The 21,627-nt window shown below is 39.8% G+C and overlaps 1 protein-coding gene across 17 annotated transcripts in view; it reads right to left on the minus strand.

The window, feature by feature from the left end:
* ttn.2 (titin, tandem duplicate 2) overlaps nt 1-21,627 on the minus strand; it is a 191,712-nt gene that overhangs the window by 93,433 nt on the left and 76,652 nt on the right. For 7 of the 17 annotated variants that reach the window (XM_063006075.1, XM_063006074.1, XM_063006073.1 and 4 more), the window contains 13 exons: nt 10,056-10,124; nt 9,810-9,875; nt 9,453-9,518; nt 8,454-8,498; nt 6,108-6,152; nt 4,068-4,466; nt 3,696-3,965; nt 2,622-2,897; nt 2,398-2,537; nt 2,186-2,312; nt 886-1,149; nt 298-437; nt 65-191 (listed from right to left, as the gene is read on the minus strand). In XM_063006075.1, coding sequence (XP_062862145.1) covers nt 65-191; nt 298-437; nt 886-1,149; nt 2,186-2,312; nt 2,398-2,537; nt 2,622-2,897; nt 3,696-3,965; nt 4,068-4,466; nt 6,108-6,152; nt 8,454-8,498; nt 9,453-9,518; nt 9,810-9,875; nt 10,056-10,124 — 2,034 coding nt within the window. Of the gene's footprint in view, nt 1-64; nt 192-297; nt 438-885; nt 1,150-1,386; nt 1,654-1,773; nt 2,041-2,185; nt 2,313-2,397; nt 2,538-2,621; nt 2,898-3,695; nt 3,966-4,067; nt 4,467-6,107; nt 6,153-6,610; nt 8,168-8,453; nt 8,499-9,452; nt 9,519-9,809; nt 9,876-10,055; nt 10,125-16,428; nt 16,510-17,948; nt 18,066-18,214; nt 18,282-18,773; nt 19,733-19,976; nt 20,094-20,312; nt 20,430-20,683; nt 20,801-20,991; nt 21,106-21,330; nt 21,448-21,627 lie in introns of all 17 variants that reach the window. The other 10 variants (XM_063006067.1, XM_063006078.1, XM_063006077.1 and 7 more) reach the window with 5 other exon arrangements.

Below are 21,627 nucleotides of genomic sequence, written 5' to 3' on the forward strand. Positions count from 1 at the left end.
AACTGGCTTTCTTACAACAGATAATTATTATATCACACTGAATGGCAGCACAAAAACGACATACCTTTTACTTTCAGATTTGCAGAACACTTGGCATTGGCACCCTGGAATGAAACCTCGCCTGTCTGGGGAACTTTGCAGTTGTACAAAGTCAAAGTGTGCTTAGCTCCATCCTCAATTATTTCAACATCCTAATGATAAAGCAAAATGTAACATGATCAGCGTGTGTACACGCCTCAGAATCCAAACGATACATGTTTTATCTTTCGATTCTTATTTTAATCGTTAGTATTTTACCGGTGACTGAGAAAAAACCTCTCCCTTCAGTTTCCACTGGCCGTGGACGTCGTCCTCTGAGAGTTCCACCTCAAAACGTGCGGTTTCACCATCAAACAGCTCCACACCGTACATAGGTTTAACCACCTTGATGTCACGGGCTGAAACACCATAGTAAGACATGAAGATTTACTCATTTAGATCAGCGTACCAATTTACAAATAAGAACAGAGGCTGAGAAGCAACTGTGACTGCATGCACTAATAACTGGCTTATCTGTTCAGGGTTCTTTTGGATCCGGAGCTTATGCAAGAACAGTGGGCACTTTAGTGCACAATACACATCAGCATGTTTATGAAATTTAGCCGACACTTTTATCCTATCCTAAGACTAACAATTCTGAGCAAATACAATGCAAAAAATAGCAGATTATCGCTAGCTCAAGGGCCCAATCAGTAGCAACCAGGCAGTGGTGGGGCTTGAACCATAATGATACAAACTAATAATAATATGAAATATTTTGTAAACTGTGTTTTTTTTTTGCCCTAAATATGGTGAAGAGATAAGAACATGTCCACCCTGAGCCTTCGTATAAGCTGCAGCACATACCTTCAATATTCACAGTTGCCATTGTTTTGTCTGTTCCACAATCACAGACATACTGGCCCTTGTCTTTGTCCCCTACTTTCTTGATCTGGAGGACTCTTCTTTTACCATCAGCCTTCATGGAAACCAGCTTGGAGGCCTTAATTTCTGTCTCATTATGGAACCACTTCACAGGAACGTCTTTGCTCAGCTCACAGTCGAGAGTCACCTCGTCTTTCTCAACTGCCGTGTAGTCCTGAAGTTTAACCGTGAAGTAGGCGTCTCCCTCTGAAAACAGAAATATGAGTGAACACAAAGACTAAGCTTTTTTATCATCTCGCATCTTCACATTCAAAGTCAAAAATAATAAAGAAAAAAACAATTTCACCAGAGCGGATGTGCTCAAATCCAGGAAAAAGGCCCAACTAGGTGGTTTCCAGGACTCCAGGATTGAGATTAGACAGCAGTAGCAGTGCATGAGAGTACAAGATAAAAGGTGCAAAATAACAACCCATAAAAGATTACCTAGTACAGTCAGGTTTGCTGTAGTCGATAATCCTTTAGCCTCTGCCTTTATTTGGCAGGTATCATCTAGAGTGACTTCTTTGATTTCTAATATATGTCTCTTTCCATCAACATGGGTAAGCACGGTTCTGCTCGGATGCAGTTTTGTTTCATTTTTGTACCAAGTCACTGGGACATTCTCATGAGAGAGCTCAAGCTCAAACCGAGCAGTTTCGCTTTCCTTCACAGTTTGATCCGACATTGGTGAGATAAACTTCAGTCTAATACCTTTAACACACAATCAGTTAAGTTCAATCACTGTGTACATTTCACTGTGGTCTGGACCGGATGCCCCGGCTACTCAAACACACAAGAAACATATGTACGACAGCTGGAACCAGGACTTACCCTCCACCGTCAGTTTAGCTGTTGATGTTTTATTCAAGACCTCAATAGAATATTCCCCCTCATCCTCAAACTCACACTGGTTTATAACCAACATGTGCTTCTTTCCATCATCAATGATATCATATTTCTGGTCTGATATAACAATATCAGATCCTCTATACCACATCACTTTAGGTACATCCTTAGTGATGATGCACTCAAACTTTGCTTGTTTCTTTTCAGGTACGGTAATGTCCTTCAGTGGTACTACGAAATCCATTTCGATTTCTAGGGATTTGAATGAAGGTTATCATAAAAAAATTAAACACATTTAAAACAAAAAGGTACAGACTGCAATTTGGACACATATACACACACGTAAAACACACATAACCATCTTTTTTCTTTCTCTTTTTTCTTTTTTGTAGCATACCTTTGACTGTAAGCATTGCACTTGTGATGGCGTTTAGAGCTTGGTATGTTACTTCTCCAGCCTGGTCGAGCTGAACGTTTTTCAAAGTCAGGAATCGCTTCTTTCCCTCTGCTCTGATATCACATGTCTTAGAAACGAAGAAAAAACACACATTAACATAAAAAACCTGAATACGGTCCTGTGCAAGCATCAAAGACTGATCTAGAACTTACCGGTGATCTTATTAGAACCTGTCCTCTAAGTTTCCATTCTCCGGGCACATCATCCTCAGAGATTTCAGTATCAAAGTTGGCCTCCTCCTTTTCAACCACTTCCACACTGGCAAGTGGTTTCAGGATCTCAGCCTCACGTTCTAAATGATCAAACAGCAGATTATTGTTACTGATCTACAAACCCCAATTTAATACTGGATAAGAAATGTAGTCATGTTCCTCACCTCCCAGTGTCAGTTTTGCGGTATATCGACGACCCTCCACTTCAATGGCGTACTCGCCGACGTCATCCGGCTGGGCATTCTTAATGGTCAGACTGACGTCTTTTCCATCCTTCTTGATCTCGAACTTATCTGTGGGTTCGGTTGGAAGCTCTTCGTCTCCCTTGAACCACTTCCAATTGGGAGTGTCTTTAAAGAGCTCACACTTGAAGGTAGCAGTAGCCTTTGGTTTGACGTGTTGGTCTCTCAGTGGTTTCGTCAACCAGTCTCTGATAATTTCTGATCATTAAAAAAATAGGTATGTAGTGAATACAAAACTGCATCAGCAGGATATCGCCAATTGCTGAACCACCAAAAACTAAATACTCTAATCCAGCGGTCCCCAACCTTTTTTGCACCATGGACCGGTTTCATGTAAGATATAATTTAACTATATTTAGAATAACTATAGAATGGAAAATCAGTGTGAATCCTAAGCTTTTTTTCGATGCAACGAGACGCTGCTCCCACCTAGTGGTGATTAGAAACAATAACACCTGAAGAGTACTGGAAATTTAATTAATGTAATGTATTAAAATACATTGTAAAAGTGTACAGAAACTACACCTTCCACAATGCATGTCGATTCTGTGACCCGCAAAGTGACTTCATCTCGCATACTGCCACTAGATGGCAGTGTTTCAACATGAGTGTTTAACTGAGGCGGTTTTCCAACAAGTGATGTTAAGAAATATCTACAAATAATCCCGAAATGTCCAAGAAGAGAAAATTGGTATAATAAAATTGGAAAATCCGATATGTCTTTTGTGTTATGAGGCCGTGTATAAAGACGTACAATATAGATATAGATATACAATAGAAATTTGGCATTTTGACACCAAACACAGAGCTAACTATGCTAAACTTAGCCTCCTAGAAAAACAAAACAAATTGTCCAAGAATTAAAAGACAGACTGCAATTGCAGCATATGTTAAAAATGGCCCTTCAAGGGCGAGCATAATGCTAATGTAGCCCTCGGTGAAAATGAGGTCAACACCCCTGCTCTAATCTAATGTGACATCACATTAGATACGTACCGATGATTTTGACGGTTGACTTGGTCTGGAGGTTTTCACAGTCACATGTATAAACTCCAGCATCATCATCGTTGGAGTCCTGGATTGTCACGGAATGTTGCAGGCCAATAACATTGATGGCAACCTTGCCTTCAATTGCCGTGAGTGGCTTTCCATCCTTCTTCCAAACCACGTCTCTGTCTTTACTCAACTCACATGTCAAGTACATGGGTTGTCCCTTCAGCACAGACATTTCATCCTCCAGATTCTTGGTGAATTTCACAGGTAGCTCTGAACAAAATGAAATACAAAACAAATCATTTTTTAATATCTACAAATGGCTGCTAAATGCATCATGTATCTGTATTTCTTTGCAGAACTGGCATGTATCACCTTTAACAATCAGTTTTGCAGTTGACGTCTTCTCTTTATTTCCAAGCTTGGCAACACATGTGTACTCTCCGGTGTCTGATAGCTGGACATCAATGATGGCCAGTTTACGGTCCTTTCCATCAGAAGTAAACTTGTGCTTAGGACTCTCTCTTAGGTTACTTCCATCTATCATCCATGTAGTTATAGCAGTAGAAGGAGAGACCTGACACTCAAATACAGCGGAGGAACCGATAGATTCAGCCTCATCCAACACGATGTCCTGGACTTCCTTGATAAACTTCAGAGGCACAGCCTTAAGCTGGAAACCAAACGGTGCGTCTCCTGGAGGTTTTTCACCTCCAGCACCCGGTTTCAATCCTCTTCCACGTCCAGCATCGCCAGGAGATGGGGTTTGTCTTGCTGTGATGCAAACAGAGGTTTGTGCTTTTAATACCAATGTAAGGTTTAAAAAAAACAAAAAAAACCATAACGTGCAAAGGGTAATACAAAGCAAACAAAAAATGAACGTAAAAAAGAAATAGAGTAGGACATAGAAATTGTGTATGAATAGAAACTGTGTCTGAAAATACGAGTCTGGCTTTCCAAGAATTACTGTGTGCAATGCAGTAACACACCCCGGACATGATGCCAATCCATCATGGGGTCTCAATTCCTGCCCTCAGACATAGCCAATCATGTCTGTATGTAGACACCCAACTGGTAAATAACACAGCTGGATGTTTTAGTACTAAATTCATTCACTGATTTTCACTCTATCTATCTATCTATCTATCTATCTATCTATCATGGTGAGTCCACTGCCACATGAAAGTATTGGGCTCCGGGCAAAAACACCTGAATAAGGTGCAAATCAATCGCCAGGCATTAGACACACATTTACTAACTAACTCATTCACTCAAACATAGGAGCAACTGAGAACAGCCAATCCACCTTATAGGAAATGAGAGAACACTGGAGTACCCCAGAAAAGTCAGTTTGACATGGGAAAAACGTGTAACTTCTCAGATACAGTGACAGAAGGTGTGATTAGACACATGTAGGTTCATGTTCCAGTGTCAGCACTAACAGTAGATGAAGTCCCATGTAAATGTGAATGATAATGGTAATCTACTATTGAAAGTGGTACGACTGCATGTCTAAAATGACAAATTTGCAGTAATCTTAGACCAATACCTCTGTTCTCCACAGTAGATGCTTCATTTTCAGGTTAAGACCCTAATTGAGTGATTTAGAAACCACGGAAAACCAAACGCTCCAACAAATAAAGGCACAGTACAGGTGAAAATACACTATATGGACGAAAGTATTGGGACACCTGACCATGAGCTTGTTGGATATCCTATTCCTAAACCATGGGTATTTATACTAAATTGCAACATCATTCCTTTGTAGCTTTAATATTATCCACTGTTCTAGGAAGCCTTTCTACAAGACTTTGAATTGTGCCTGTGGGAATTTGTGCCAATTCAGTCCATAGAGTCCGTGACGTCATGCACTGATGCTGGAAGGGAACACCCGGCTCGCAATCCAAGTTTAATTTAACCCAAAAGTGTTCAGTTGGGTTACGACCAGAGCTCTGTATAAGCAGCTGGAGCTCCTTTAAACACAAGTATAGAGCTTGCTTTGTGCTGAGGAATATAATCATGCTTCCTCTCCACCAATGCCGATCCCGCTCTGATTGAGGAGAACGAAGCTAACCCACGCCCCCTCCGACACGCAGCCGTATGCATTTTGTCACCTACACTTTGACGAGTGCAATGCGGATCAGCACTGTGTACGGAGAGACACACCCTGACAGCACTCTTCCCATTTCTGCGCAAGCGCCATCAATTCGGCCAGCAGAGGTCGTAATTGCATTAGTTATGAGAAAGTCCCTATCACCCCATCACCCCCCACCCCTATCTGAACAACAGGTCAATTGTTGTTCATGTGGCTGCTCGTTTAACCACACTTTTGGCCATATAGTGTATGTGAGACATGAAAGCACCTGTGACAAGACAACGGAAATGACATAAAAATGCATTTCCTCAAGCACTTACGTTTCAGTCCTCTGCCCTTACCGACCTCTTCTTTTGGTTTTCCGTCTGAACAAATATATTAAAAATTAATTTGTGGACATGCAAATGTCTTTATTAGCTTATTATGCATCATTTTAATAAACTGTAAAAAAACAAAGGAAGAATGAAGAAATGATGAGAAATATTAAACACATGGTATGAATCATGACAGTGGTAATCATGCCACCAATTAATAACAAGATAAGTTTCATTAATTTGGAAAAAAAAAGTTGGCACCAATGGCACCTTTATGTACAGTATATCACAATATGGACAAAGACACATTTAACATGATGACATTGTTAAAAAACAACATGCATGACATGATAAACACTGACAGATGAAGACGGACAAAATTAAGAATGCTTTTTTTTTTCATTATGGGCATGAAGATGGGTAAGATGATTATTCAGGGTAAAAATAAAAAAGATTGATTTCTGGGACATGGGGAAAGACATGATGAGGAGCCACTGTCACCCTTTTACCTCGTCTAGCTCCTGGAACGCCTGTCGTCTCAAGTGCGTCGTCTTCCAAATACTCATAGTCTTCTGAAGCGTAACTATCTTGAGGAGTAAGTTCCATTCCCCACGACTCAACCTCCGCCTCCTCTCCAATATCAACCGCTTCCTCTTCCAATGCTTCTTTTTCCCTTGGGGTTGATGTTTTTCTCAGCTGTATGGCTTCAGGAGAAAGTTCTTTCTTTAGAGGAACCTCTCGCTTTTTGTCGGGCTTTTCCTCCTGGGGTGAAACCTTTTTGGGCACCTTCTTAAGAGTTACACTTTCAAAAGAGTCTTTAGGTGTGACCTTTGCAGGAATTGGCTTTTTAGCAACACCTGCACTTGGTTTTTTCTCCACAGGTGTCAGTTCAGTTGGTTCTGGCTTGGTCACTTTGGGTGAAGGAGTCTTTTTTGGTTCCAAAACCCTCTTAACTGGTTTAAGTACAATTTCTTCCTTCTCAGGTTCTTTGGGCAAACTGCCCTTTTTGATAACTAGCGGTTTCTTCTCCTCCTCCTGCTGCTTTGGTGTATCCTTTCTCAAAGGAGTTACTTTTTTGGGGATCTCCTTCTTTTCCTCTTCTTGAGGAACCTCAGCTGGCTTCTTTTCAGCTTCTTTTATAGGCATTTCAACCTCCCTCTCCTGAGCTTTCGGTTCTATTGGCGTTCGGCTAGGTGGCACTATCTCTGTTGGCTTTTTATCCTTAGGTTCTGGAGCCTTCTTCTCATCAGCTGAAGGCTTCTTTGTAAAAGGCTTCAGGTGAATCTTCTCAGGCTCTTCCTCTTGTTTTGGGATTTTCTTGCCCTTCCAAGATGGTGTTTCGGGCTCTTTTGGTACTTCAGCCTTTTTTGCTCTATCCACAGGCTTGCGGTCCACCTCATCTGGTTTCTTCTCTTCAGGTTTAGGAGGCTCCACTGTTTTCTTAGGGGTCTCAGGTTCTTTTTGTACACCAGCCTTCTGGGGTAGTTCACCTTTTTCAAACGCAATAGGTTCTCTATCTCTTTCAAAAGATATCGGTTCTTTCTTGCTTGGTTCCTTTTTAGCATTTTTTTCTGGTACAGGTTCTGGTTTCTCAGGTTTTTCAAAGGGTTTTAGTTTTACTGTTTCTTGGTCTTTTTCTTCAAGAGGCAACTTCTTTACCTTTTTAAGAGCCAGCCCAGGTTCATCTGGAACGTCCTGTTTTGGAATCTTTTCTGTTCTCTTAAATTCGGGCCTTTCCTCCTTCTTTTCCTCTGGTTTGATTGTTTCTGGTTCTTTAACATCATAAACTGGAACCGCTTTGTCTTTTTTAGGCCTTGATGCCTCAGTTCTTTTAATTCTTTCATATTTTTCGAAATGCATTTCAGCCTCATATCTCTCTGTAATTAAAATCTCAGTTTCTGCTTCAGCAAAGACTTTCTTGACTTCTTCATGCTTTTCGACTGGAGGCTTAGGAACCTTCTTTAATTTCACGCTCTCTTGTTCTTCGTCCTTCTCTCTAGAGATCCTTTTAACTTGCTTTAGAGTTGGCATTTCTAGTTTTTCCTCCACAGTACTAAGAATCTTTCCTTTAGATTTGGAAATGTATTAAATTACAATAAGAACAAAAGCTGCACATATACGATCAAAACACAACACACCAAACATAAGAACGTATACAGAACAGATCGTTTGGCCCTTTGAAAGGACAAGACAAACAACACAGACCAAGATTATCAGAACATAATACAATAAAGGACGTTGATACAGTACAAAAACATGACAAAAGTTTTTGCAGGTACTTAAGGAAGGCACAATATTTTTGTATCATGATGTAAAGAACAGCATTTAAAATTCTATCACTTTTAACCTTACCTTTTCTCCCAGCTGCAGGAGCAGAAACGGGTTCCTTTTCAGCCTCTGAAATATAGCCAGAAATTCTAAGTTATAGAACTTGAGGTACATTTTAACTAAACTTGAACTTAAGTACATAAAGAATAAGAAGAATGCAAACTACACCGATCAGTCATAAAATTAAAACCACCTCCTTGTTTCTACACTCACTGTCCATTTTATCAGCTCCACTTACCATATAGGAGCACTTTGTAGTTCTACAAATACTGACAGAAGTCCATCTGTTTCTCTGTATGCTTTGTTAGCCCCCTTTCATGCTGTTCTTCAATGGTCAGGACTCTCCCAGGACCACCACAGAGTAGTGAGACTAAGAATAGTCCACCAACCAAAAATATATCCAGCCAACAGCGCCCCGTGGGCAGCATCCTGTGACCACTGATGAAGATCTAGAAGATGACCAACTCAAACAGCAGCAATAGATGAACGATCGTATCTGACATTACATCTACACGGTGGACCAACTAGGTAGGAGTGTCAAAAAGAGTGGACACTGAGTGGACACGGTATTTAAAAACTCCAGCAGCGCTGCTGTGTCTGATCCACTCATACCAGCACAACACACACTAACACACCACCACCATGTCAGTGTCACTGCAGTGCTGAGAATGATCCACCACCTAAATAATACCTGCTCTGTGGTGGTCCTGTGGGGGTCCTGACCATTGAAGAACAGGGTAAAAGCAGGCTAAAAAGTATGTAGAGAAACAGATGGACTACAGTCAGTAAGTGTAGAACTACAAAGTGCTTCTATATGGTAAGTGGAGCTGATAAAATGGACAGTGCGTGTAAAAACAAGGAGGTGGTTTTAATGTTATGGCGGATCAGTGTATGTAGGCTTCAAATGTCAACATTAAGCATTAATATTTGTAGTAAAATGCACAACATTAGAAGCCTTGGATAGCACATAGATACAATTATTTGTAAAAAGGCTAAAATTATTCCATGCTAATTCAATAGTACCTTCAACTGGAGTAACTTTCTTTGCTGGTGGTACACCTGCAGGCTGTGCTGGAGCTTCTTTTTCAGCTGTGTGTCAAGTGCAAAAGTAACGGCATTAAAGACCCCATGTACAAAAACATACAAGTTTATTTAGACCACACAACAACAGTTTGTTTGTTTATTACGATTTTAAACTCCACACAGAAGGACCCAGACCGCCCCACCTGGGGATCGAACCCAGGACCTTACCAACCACTTACCAACGTGCCACCCCCACACAGCAACACAGACTGACAGAAGATGTTAATATGGCTAATGACATGACAAAGATATTAGCGTCACATAGAAAATATAAACCAGCTTAAAATGTTTAAGTACCTTCAGCTGGGGAAATTTTCTTAGTTGGTGGCAAAACTGTAGGCTCTGGAGTCGGTTTCTTTTCAACTGTGAAAAAGTTTAGCCAAGTTATGAAGTGTTTATTTAAGTTAAACCAAGTTATTATGTATGACCAAGTTATACACTTATAGCTTACTATATAGCATACAAAACAAGTAAAACAAGAAGATGAGAGCAGCATGATGGAGAACTAACAATTACACATTAACATAAAAGCAAGTTTTGCACCTTTGGGAGTAACTTCCTCTTTCTTCGCAGGTAGCTTTTCTGCTGGAGCCTTCTTCTCTGGTTCCAACACTTAAAAATATTACAGATACAATTATGTTACTAATCATGGTTGCTTATAATGAAGTGGTTCTCCCATACACAGTGACAGATGGAAAGTCATGGACAAACTGTGCTTTCTCATATGAAAAACTCTGGTTTTCACTCAGGATACAAAGGACCAGCTGCATTCAAGTGCGGGGATGGAAAAGGTTTCACTCACTCTGCAATGGTGAGGTGAATACAAGTCAAAGTGAGAACAAAACAGGGAGTGGAAAACCATGAAACGTGATGTTAAAAGTGTGCAAGAGTTGATGTAAGAGTGCTCAATACGATATACATTAATCACGCAAGATGATCTCTCAAATACCTCTCAAACTTGGCTTTACTTTAAGACCGAGTTCATGCTCTTGTATAAGATCTTTCTCTGAAGAGGGCTTCATTTCAAGAGTGCTCTCTTCTTTGAGCAAAGAGTGCCCTTCATCAGTATGAGTAAATGTTTTGCTGTGCACATCTTTTCTGAGTTCTTCAACACCATCCTGTATTGGTATCCAAGCTTTAGTGGAAGAGTATTTTTTGTCTTTATCACTTTCAGCTATGTTGCCAGTTTCATGTGAAGGTCTGGAAATAGTTTCTGATTTGTAATGAGGAAGAAGCTTTATCTCCTCATCAGAAACCATCACTGTAACTGAGTCGTCCTCCATCAACACGTCTTGGAGTTGTTTCTCTAAAGGTACTTCTTTAGAAGACATGCCCTCTTTGTAAGGTTCAATTACTTTAGTTGGTTGCATTTCAGCACTCTTAGTGTCAACCCTCTCGTTAAGGTCGTCTGTGGTTTGTTTAATAGGTTGTACAGAACTGTCTGGTTGCCGATCTTGAAATATTTGTTTGGTAATATCTGATTCTCTTGGAACAGGGCTGCTATCAGAAGGAATATCTTTTACAAGTATGTCTTTAAATTGTGGAACTTTTGGAAGTTGTAGCATTTCAGGGATCTTGGTGTCGTCTTGTGGGAGTACCGACACTTCTTTACTGTGTACACTTTTTTCTTCAAGGTCTTCTGCAAAAACTGGCAGGGCACTGCCATCATGTTTGTCTTTTGGTATTTTGTCAAAAGATGCTTGTTTTACAGACCCGTACTCCCTGTAGGAATCAGTGCCTTTAAGTGGTAGCATTTTGGGAGGCTTGCTGTTTTCCTTTAAATGTATCAGTTCTTCTTTGCTAGAAGCATCTTTCTCTGTCAGACCTTCTTCAGAATGACATGATTGCTTGATTTCTTTCATAACTTGCTGGATAGGTTGTACTGGGTAATTGTCTTTCTTTTCTTCTAATCTTTCTTTACCGCTGTCATCAAATGTGTCTTGAAGCTTTATCTCTGAAGAAACTTCTTTTGAAGGTGTGCTCTTTCTGTAAAATGCATCTTTGGGTTGTATCATTTCTGAAGGTGGTGTTGTTTTTGGGATCTTTTTGTCTTTAAGTGAATGTGTTGATACAATGTCACTATAAGCACTTTCTACTTTCACTTCTTCATGAAGAGATGTTTTGATTTCTTCTAAAGCTTCTTTAACAGGTTCTATGTGGTAATGCAGAGGCTTTTCATCAGTTCTCGCTTTAGCTATATTTGCCTCTTCTAAAATAACACCACCATCAAATGTGTCTTGAAGCTTTATCTCTGAAGTAACGTCTTTTGAAGGTGTGCTCTTTCTGTAAAATGCATCTTTAGGTTGTATCATTTCTGAAGGTGGTGTTGTTTTTGGGATCTTTTCGTCTTTAAGTGAATGTGTTGATACAATGTCACTGTAAGCACTTTCTCCTTTCACTTCTTCTTCATCAGGAGATGTTTTGATTTCTTCCGAAGCTTCTTTAACAGGTTCTATGTGGTAATCCAGAGGCTTTTCATCAGTTTTCTCTTTAGCTATATTAGCCTTCTCTAAAATAACACCACCATCTAATGTGTCTTGAATGTTCTCTGGAGTAACTTCTTTTAAAGGTGTGCTCTTTCTGTAAAATGCATCTTTGAGTTGTATCATTTCTGAAGGTGGTGTTGTTTTTGGGATCTTTTTGTCTTCAGGTGAATGTGTTGATACAATGTCACTATAAGCACTTTCTTCTTTCACTTCTTTAATTTCTTCTGAAGCTTGTTTAATAGGTTCTCTGTGGTAATCCAGAGGCTTTTCATCAGTTCTCTCTTTAGCTATATTAGCCTCTTCTAAAATAACACCGTCATCAGATGTGTCTTGAAGCTTTATCTCTGAAGTAACGTCTTTTGAAGGTGTGCTCTTTTTGTAAAATGCATCTTTAGGTTGTATCATTTCTGAAGGTGGTGTTGTTTTTGGAATCTTTTCGTCTTTAAGTGAATGTGTTGATACAATGTCACTATAAGCACTTTCTTCTTTCACTTCTTTAATTTCTTCTGAAGCTTGTTTAATAGGTTCTCTGTGGTAATCCAGAGGCTTTTCATCAGTTCTCTCTTTAGCTATATTAGCCTCTTCTAAAATAACACCGTCATCAGATGTGTCTTGAAGCTTTATCTCTGAAGTAACGTCTTTTGAAGGTGTGCTCTTTCTGTAAAATGCATCTTTAGGTTGTATCATTTCTGAAGGTGGTGTTGTTTTTGGAATCTTTTCGTCTTTAAGTGAATGTGTTGATACAATGTCACTGTAAGCACTTTCTGCTTTCACTTCTTCTTCATGAAGAGATGTTTTGATTTCTTCCAAAGCTTGTTTAATAGGTTCTATGTGGTAATCCAGAGGCTTTTCATCAGTTTTCTCTTTAGCTATATTAGCCTCTTCTAAAATAACATCACCATCAGATGTGTCTTGAATCTTCTCTGAAGAAACTTCTTTTGAAGGTGTGCTTTTTCTGTAAAATGCATCTTTGGGTTGTATCATTTCTGAAGGTGGTGGTGTTTTTGGGATCTTTTTGTCTTCAGGTGAATGTGTTGATACAATGTCACTGTAAGCACTTTCTTCTTTCACTTCTTTAATTTCTTCTGAAGCTTCCAGAGGCTTTTCGTCAGTTCTCTCTTTAGCTATATTAGCCTCTTCTAAAATAACATCACCATCAGATGTGTCTTGAATCTTCTCTGAAGAAACTTCTTTTGAAGGTGTGCTCTTTCTGTAAAATGCATCTTTGGGTTGTAGCATTTCTGAAGGTGGTGTTGTTTTTGGGATCTTTTTGTCTTTAAGTGAATGTGTTGATACAATGTCACTGTAAGCACTTTCTTCTTTCACTTCTTTGATTTCTTCTGAAGCTTCTTTAACAGGTTCTATGTGGTAATCTAAAGGCTTTTCATCAGTTCTCTCTCTAGCTATATTTGCCTCTTCCAAAATAACACCGCCATCAGATGTGACTTGAAGTTTTATCTCTGAAGGTTCCTTTCTGTAAGGTTCCATGTCTTTAGGTTGCAGAGTTTTTGGGGTCTTGATGTCCTCTTGGGAAAGTATTGATACTCCTTCATTACAAACTGCTCTCTCTTTACAGTCTTCTGTGGAATAAGATGATTTGATGCTTTCTTTTGTTCCTAGTGTTGTAGGTCCTACAAGAACATCTGGAGCCTTTCCTTCAGACAGCTGTTTAGTATACTTTAACTCTGTAGGTGCAACACTGCCATCCGATTTTTCTTGAAACTGTATTTTCGAAGGTTCTTTTAAATCTGCATTCTCTGTGTAAGATTTCCTGTCCTTATCTCGAAGCATTTTGGAGGACTTTTTGTCTTCTTGTAAAAGAATTGTTACTTTTTCACTATGAGCACTTTGTTCTTTGAGGGCTTCTGCAGAAAGCGATGCTGTCTTTATTTTTGCCACAGCAGGTTTAATAGTTTGAATGCTGTAATCTTCTGGCTTTTCTTCAAATCTTTCCTCAGGGAGATTGAGTTCTTTTAGAACGGCACTGCCATCAGATGTGTCTTGGAGCTTTATCTCTGAAGGTTCTTTTGAAGGTACTTCTTTTAAAGGCATTTTCTCTCTGTATGATACATCATCTTTAGGCTGCATTTTTTGGGTTTGCAGCATTTTTGGGGTCTTGCTTTCTTTGTCTGGAAGTATTAAGCCACTTTTGTCTGTCACTAAATGAGAAGATTGTTTAATTTCTACTGCAGCTTGTTTAGTGAGTTGAGCAATTCTAAAGTGATCCTCTGGCTTTCCGTCAAATCTCTGTCCAGTGTCTGTTAGATACTGACTCATCTGCTCTTTTAAAGTCTGAATCTCACTTAAAGTGGTTTCTGAAGGATAAATGTCTGGTTCCTCAGAGACTCCCTTTTCCTCTGGATAAAAAGATTTATGTACTTCAGTAAAGATGCCTTCCTGAGTGTGAGCTTCTGACTCTTGTTCTGATGAACCTCTCCTTCCCACTGTTTTATCTTCATTTTTGTCTTCGCTTTTAACAGGCTTGTCCAAAGTGGTTTTACTATCTACACGTTTTGGCAAAATCACTCTTTGAGGGGACACAATCATTTTTTTGGGTTCAACAATGGTTTGAACCACTTTTTGATATAATTTAGCTTCTTCTAGTGGCAAGTCCTGCTGTAATGGACTTTCAGACTGAATAGCTCTAGTGTTTTTTTGGCTAGATGTTTGCTGTTGCTGTCTTGATTTGTCCCTTGTAAAACTGTCAGTTTTTGATGCATCCTGCTGCTCTTTTAGATGGACAACAGGGCAAACTGGTGCTTTTTGTGGTGTGTTTTGTCCTAGTGTGTTTTTATCACCAGCACTTCTACTATGATCACCTGCTACTGACTTTAAATTTTCCTTTAGTACATCACTGCTATTCTGATCTATCAAAATTGTTGGGCCAGAAATCTGATTACCAAATGTCCCTCTCTGAACATCTCCCTGGTTATCCAAATAAACATCTGCCTTATAAATAGGGGACAAAATCTCTTGTGGACTGATATCCTGCACTGTTTTCGCATCACCTGGTGATGGACCTATAAAAGAACTTTGGTTGGCTTCGCTGCTTTGATCAACTTTGCTGAATGTTTGCATGTGCTTAGTTTCTAACAAGTCTCTCCCTACCATCTTTTCTGTTGATGGACTGTCCTTTTCAATTACCAAAGGTTCACTCTGGTTCTTAACTATAGGCTTTTTAGTAATGCTTGAAATGTCCTCTGGTTGGCTCTGGTCTTTCTTTAACTTATTTTTTGAAGGTATGATCTTTTTTGTTATATCTTTCAGAGTTTTCTTGCCACCTCTTTGATTTAACTCATTATCTTTCTTTACTTGAATGTTTGTAGCAGGTTCGGTCATGGAGTCAACATCAGATATGTTCTTTACTAAAATGTCTCCTTCTACCAACAATATTTTTTCAGTATTCATTTGAGTCTCTGAAGAAGCTACATTAAGATTTTTGTAAGAAATGTCATCCTCTTTGTCATGTCTAGGGAAAATGTTTTCATCTGTCTGTGTCATTCTATCCACCAGTTCTGTCTTTGTAGGCACATCAGCTTGTTCCTTCATGCTGCTGTCCTCATTCTGACGATTTCCTTGTGTTATTGGTGAAATGTCCTGCTTTGTAGAAATATCGTGTTTGGATATTTGTAATTTATCAAGCTCCGTAAGGTGTATTTTCTCACAAGATATTTCGCTGGGTGGCCTATCTTCATAAGAACCACCGTCCTCTACACAGGAAGTCAAAGGTTTTGTCTCTGTAAACACAGATGTTTCAATCCTTTGAAGTTTCAGACCAGAGTCTTGAAATTCTGAGATGCACACAAAAGTGTCCAGAAGAAAATAAGACATTTGTGAGGCACAGAAGCAAAGATGAATACAAATAAATTATTTAGCCACAAGATTAATTAGTATACGCCAAGATCTGTGAATCAAGAGATTTTTTTTTTGCTCTGATGATCTTTACCCTGAAAAGTGATCTACAATAACAGGGAGAGACAGAGGAAGGGAGGCACATATAGGTGTGTGTGTGTGTGTGTGTATGTGGGTAGGTAGGAAGATAGGTTTGTTGGTGGGTAGGTATGCTGAGTAGCTAGACAGGTAGGTGGGTAGATAGGGTTGGGTAGGTGATTAGATAAACTTATTGGGTCACTAATTAAAAATTTAAGTAACCTTGTAAACCTTGCATCCAAAGTGAGAGCTTACAGCTACAATTAAGTGCAGGTACATTAATCTATCAGAATCAGACATGATCTTAAGGTCACTGTTTTTGATGGTTTGATAAGTTTGCAATAACCTATGTCACTGAAATATCGAAATGTTTGTGTTTTTACAGCTGGTACTTTGGCAGGTACATGTATGACACTTTAACTGCAAACCTTAAGTAAACACTTTAAAAAAAAATCAAGAGGTTAGTCAAGACGTTGAAGATGTTTATGCTCTTGCTGTACCTTTGGCTTGTTTTTCCTTCTCTGAAGAACAAATATTTGCATCCAGTTTTCTTGTCAGCTCTTCTTTTGGCTCCAAAAGAACTTAAAACAATTACATCTCTATTAGATAAAGACTCAAACAATGTGCAGAAGAAAACAGAACTACGCAGAAGTAAAAATTAAGACATCACTCTTGCAAGTGTGAAGAATTTAAGATTGAAAGATGAGCGCAGACTCACGCCTGCTTAAGAGCAACATGCAAGACCAGACAACATAAAACACTAAAGAGTCCTATCAGAAGAATTGATTTTAAAAGATGCATAACAAAATTCCATTGTACCTTCTGCTGGAGTAACTGTTTTTTGGACATCTTCTTGTTTATCCTTTGTAGGAATAAGAGGAACCTCTTTCTGAGTAGGTGCAGTTTTTTCTTTCTTCAGAGACACTCTTTCTTCTTTTTTGGGAGTTACAAGATGTCTCTTGTCCTTAGGGAAAACCTCTTCTTTTTGTTCTTGTTTTGGGACAATTTTTAATTTTTGAGAGTCTGTGTCATCTTTGGAAGTCAAAGAAATGTCCCTCTTTAGTAGATTTTCTTGATCTTTTTCTATTTTTAGCCCAGGTGTGACCTTATGCTCTTGGGCTTCAATTACTTGTTTGTTGGTTAACAATAATTCTTGCTTCTCAAGTAAAACTTCCCCCATTTTTTCTAGCTTTGCCCTAGGTACCTTTTTCTTATGATGAAGAACTTCTTTATCTTCTATTTTTGGTAAAAGTGTCACCTTCTGCTCATGAACGTCTGCTTCTTTTTTAGAAGCTAAACCCAATCTCTTCTTTAAAGGTAGATCACCTTCTTGTGCTTCTAATTTTGGCTCATGTTTAATTTCTTGAGCAGCAATTTCTACAATTTCTGAAGTTAAGACTAATACTCTCTTCTTTGGTGAAATACCATCATCTTTTATTTTCGGCAAAGGGGTTAATTTCAGCTCTTGCTGTGTTTCTTCTTTAAAAGTTGAGACTAATTCCACCTTCGTATGCAGAATCTCCTGCTTGATGTCAATTTCAGGAGTAGGTGAGAGTTCAATTGATTTCTTTTCAGGTAAAATATCATCACTCCTTTTAGGCCTCATGTCTTTTTTGGCCGGTGGAAGCCCAGGAGAAACTTGCTTTTCTGTTAGCCCTTTTTTAAGATCTTTCTTTATCATCTGTATTTCATCTTCTTCACGCCCTAGCGGAACATCATGTTGCCTAGCATCTTTTTTAAGAGAAAGAGTTTGTCTATCGTCTTTGTCTTTCCTGAACAATTCTACTTCTTCTTCCTCTTTCTGTGCAATCGTATATGAAGGAACTTCTGGTTTGCTGGAAGGTTCTTGCACTTTAAAAGATAATTAAAGACAGTGCTTAAAGTCGCACCATTTTAAGAGTTTACCAAGACAAAATCAAGAAACACAACACAGCCACTGTAAAAATCAAGAGCGTGGCTTTAAAGAAAGCAAATCAACAAAGAGACGTTTAAAGAATGACTCTCCTGATACTCTCAATACCTTTCTTAGGGGTCACGTCCTTCACTACCAAAATGACTTGTGCTGGTTCTGGTTGAGCTGGTACTGGCCTTGTTGGTTGTGGTTGAGATGGTTTTGATTTTTCTTGTTCCAAATAAACTTAAAATGACACATAGCTTGGTTTTAAATTAAGATTAAAGGTCTAATCTGATACACAAAGAAATGCTTCCTAATCGGAAGCTAGACAAACTCAGCACACACAGTGGTTTAGTAAGAAAGTGAAGACCAACAAAGACAGACAACAATACCTTTTGCTGGAGGTGGTTCAGGTTTCCTCTCTGGTGCAGGTTTGTCTGGCTTGATTTCAGCTTTAGGCTCAGGCCTGCCTAACAATTTAGTCTCAGGTTTGATCTGAGGCGTGGGTTCTGGTTTAACCTCAGGTTTGATCTGAGGCTTGGGCTCTGGTTTAACCTCAGGTCTGATCTGAGGCTTGGGCTCTGGTTTAACCTCAGGTCTGATCTGAGGCTTGGGCTCTGGTTTAACCTCAGGTTTGATCTGAGGCTTGGGTTCTGGTTTAACCTCAGGTTTGATCTGAGGCGTGGGTTCTGGTTTAACCTCAGGTTTGATCTGAAGCGTGGGTTCTGGTTTAACCTCAGGTTTGATCTTAGGCTTGGGTTCTGGTTTAACCTCAGGTTTGATCTGAGGCTTGGGCTCTGGCTTAACCTCAGGTTTAATCTGAAGCGTGGGTTCTGGTTTAACCTCAGGTTTGATCTGAGGCGTGGGCTCTGGCTTAACGTCAGGTTTAATCTGAGGTGTGGGTTCTGGTTTAACCTCAGGTTTGATCTGAGGCTTGGGCTCTGGTTTAACCTCAGGTTTGATCTGAGGCTTGGGCTCTGGTTTAACCTCAGGTTTGATCTGAGGTGTGGGCTCTGGCTTAACTTCAGGTTTGATCTGAGGCTTGGGCTCTGGTTTAACCTCAGGTTTGATCTGAGGCTTGGGCTCTGGTTTAACCTCAGGTTTGATCTGAGGCTTGGGCTCTGGTTTAACCTCAGGTTTGATCTGAGGCTTGGGCTCTGGTTTAACCTCAGGTTTGATCTGAGGTGTGGGCTCTGGTTTAACCTCAGGTTTGATCTGAGGCTTGGGCTCTGGCTTAACCTCAGGTTTGATCTGAGGCGTGGGCTCTGGCTTAACTTCAGGTTTGATCTGAGGCTTGGGCTCTGGCTTAACCTCAGGTTTGATCTGAGGTGTGGGCTCTGGTTTAACCTCAGGTTTGATCTGAGGCTTGGGCTCTGGCTTAACCTCAGGTTTGATCTGAGGCTTGGGCTCTGGCTTAACTTCAGGTTTGATCTGAGGCTTGGGCTCTGGTTTAACCTCAGGTTTGATCTGAGGCTTGGGCTCTGGTTTAACCTCAGGTCTGATCTGAGGCTTGGGCTCTGGCTTAACCTCAGGTTTGATCTGAGGCTTGGGCTCTGGTTTAATCTCAGGTTTGATCTGAGGCTTGGGCTCTGGTTTAATCTCAGGTTTGATCTGAGGCGTGGGCTCTGGCTTAACATCAGGTTTGATCTGAGGCTTGGGCTCTGGCTTAACTTCAGGTTTGATCTGAGGCTTGGGCTCTGGTTTAATCTCAGGCTTAGGTTCTGGCCTAATTTCAGCTTTGGGTGCAGGCCTGGCCTCCAGCTCTTGTTTAAATTCAGTAATTTTGGGAATAGGTGTTAAATCCTCAGCAGTGACGTCTTTCTTCTTGGGAACTTCTGTTTGAATGTAATCTTCTGTTAAAGTAATGGTTTTCTCTTTCCTTTCTTGTTTGTCTTTTGTTTGTTCTTGTACTTTGAAAGAACATTGAAGTTAAGAACAATGCTTATAATGCACTGATTTAAGAGTTTAACAAAAAAAACAAAGAACATTTTGGGGTTTAGAAAAAACACACTGAAGAAACCCAAAACACAGGGCAAGGAAGATTAAGTGAAAAAAGATGCCACTTAAAGAACATGGTTTACCCATAAGAGCGTGGCTTATATAAGATCTAGTCAACAAAATACATCCACACACACCCACATGATAAACTGATACCTTTTTTGGGGGCTACTTCTTTAGGAGCCACAGTGACCTGTGCTGGTTCTGGTTTGGTTGGTACTGCCTTTGGTGGCTCAGGTTCAGCTGGTTTGGGCTTCTTAAACTCCACAGGAACTTAAAAGAACATTGAATTATTGTTTAGAAGATTTGAACAAGTCATAGTAGTTTCTACAAAACCGAAACACACCAAGAAATACACAAACCACAAAAAGAAGGACAAATAATCAACAAAAGCCACTAAAACATTGTGATTTTTAAAAAACAAGCGTGGCTACAACACAAATGAGTCAACACAGGACACCAATTCACACAAATCTACACATGAACTGATACCTTTTGTTGGTGCTACTTCCTTAGGAGCCACAGTGACCTGTGCTGGTTCTGGTTTGGTTGGTACTGCCCGTGGTAACTCAGGTTCAGTGGGTTTGGGCTTCTTAAGCTCCACAGGAACTTGAAATAACATTAAATTTTTGTTTAAAGATAAAAATCTGATTTGAACAAGTCATATTAGTTCCTGTAGTAACGAAAACACACAAACAAATACACAAACCACAGGAAAAAGGACGACAAAAACAAAAAGCCACTAACACATTATGGTTTTTAAAATAAGAGCGTGGCTTCAACACAAATGAGTCAACACAGGACCCAGACTCACACAAATCTACACATGACAGAGACTCACACATGTACACATGAACTGATACCTTTTGCTGGGGCTACTTCTTTAGGAGCCACTGTGACCTGTGCTGGTTCTGGTTTGCTTGGTACTGCCCTTGGTGGCTCTGGTTCAGTCGGTTTGGGCTTCTTAAGCTCCACAGAAACTTTAAAGAACATTTATTTTTTACTAATTGTACATTTTAGGTTTCACAAAAAGAAAGTAAAAACATCCAAAGATGCTCAAAACACAGAACACTGACAAAACAACCAACACGCCACTAAAACAGAGTGTGGCTGATACACCATCAAGTTAAGACAGGACACAAACTCACACACGTCATAAACTGATTAATACCTTTAACTAGGGCTACTTCTTTAGGAGCCACAGTGACTTGTGCTGGTTCTGGTTTGGCTGGTACTGCCCGTGGTGGCTCTGGTTCAGTCGGTTTGGGCTTCTTAATTTCAGGAACTTAAAATAACATTTAATTATTGTTTAATGGTACAAACTTAGCTTTTATTAGTTCCTATAGTAACAAAACACACCAAGAAATACACAAACCACAGGAAAAACAAACCAGACGACAAATAAACAAAAAGCCACTGAAACATCAAGATTTGAAAAAAGGGCGTGGCTACTACACAAAGGAGTCAACAAAGGACGCAAACTCACACAAATCTACACAAGAACTGGTACCTGTAGGTGGGGCTACTTCTTTAGGAGCCACTGTGACCTTTTCCGGTTGTGGTTTGGCTGGTACTGCCTTTCGTGGCTCTGGTTCAGTCGGTTTGGGCTTCATAGGCTCAACAGGAACTTTAAAGAACATTTATTTTTTACTTAATGTACATTTCAGGATTTACGAACAGAACATAGAGGCACCCAAAGGTGCACAAAACACTGATGACAAACAACCAACATGCCACTAAAACAGAGTGTGGCTGATACACCATCAAGTTAAGACATGACACAGACTCACACACATGTTATGAACTG

Source organism: Trichomycterus rosablanca, chromosome 12, assembly GCF_030014385.1.
Source record: "Trichomycterus rosablanca isolate fTriRos1 chromosome 12, fTriRos1.hap1, whole genome shotgun sequence".
NCBI lineage: Eukaryota > Metazoa > Chordata > Actinopteri > Siluriformes > Trichomycteridae > Trichomycterus > Trichomycterus rosablanca.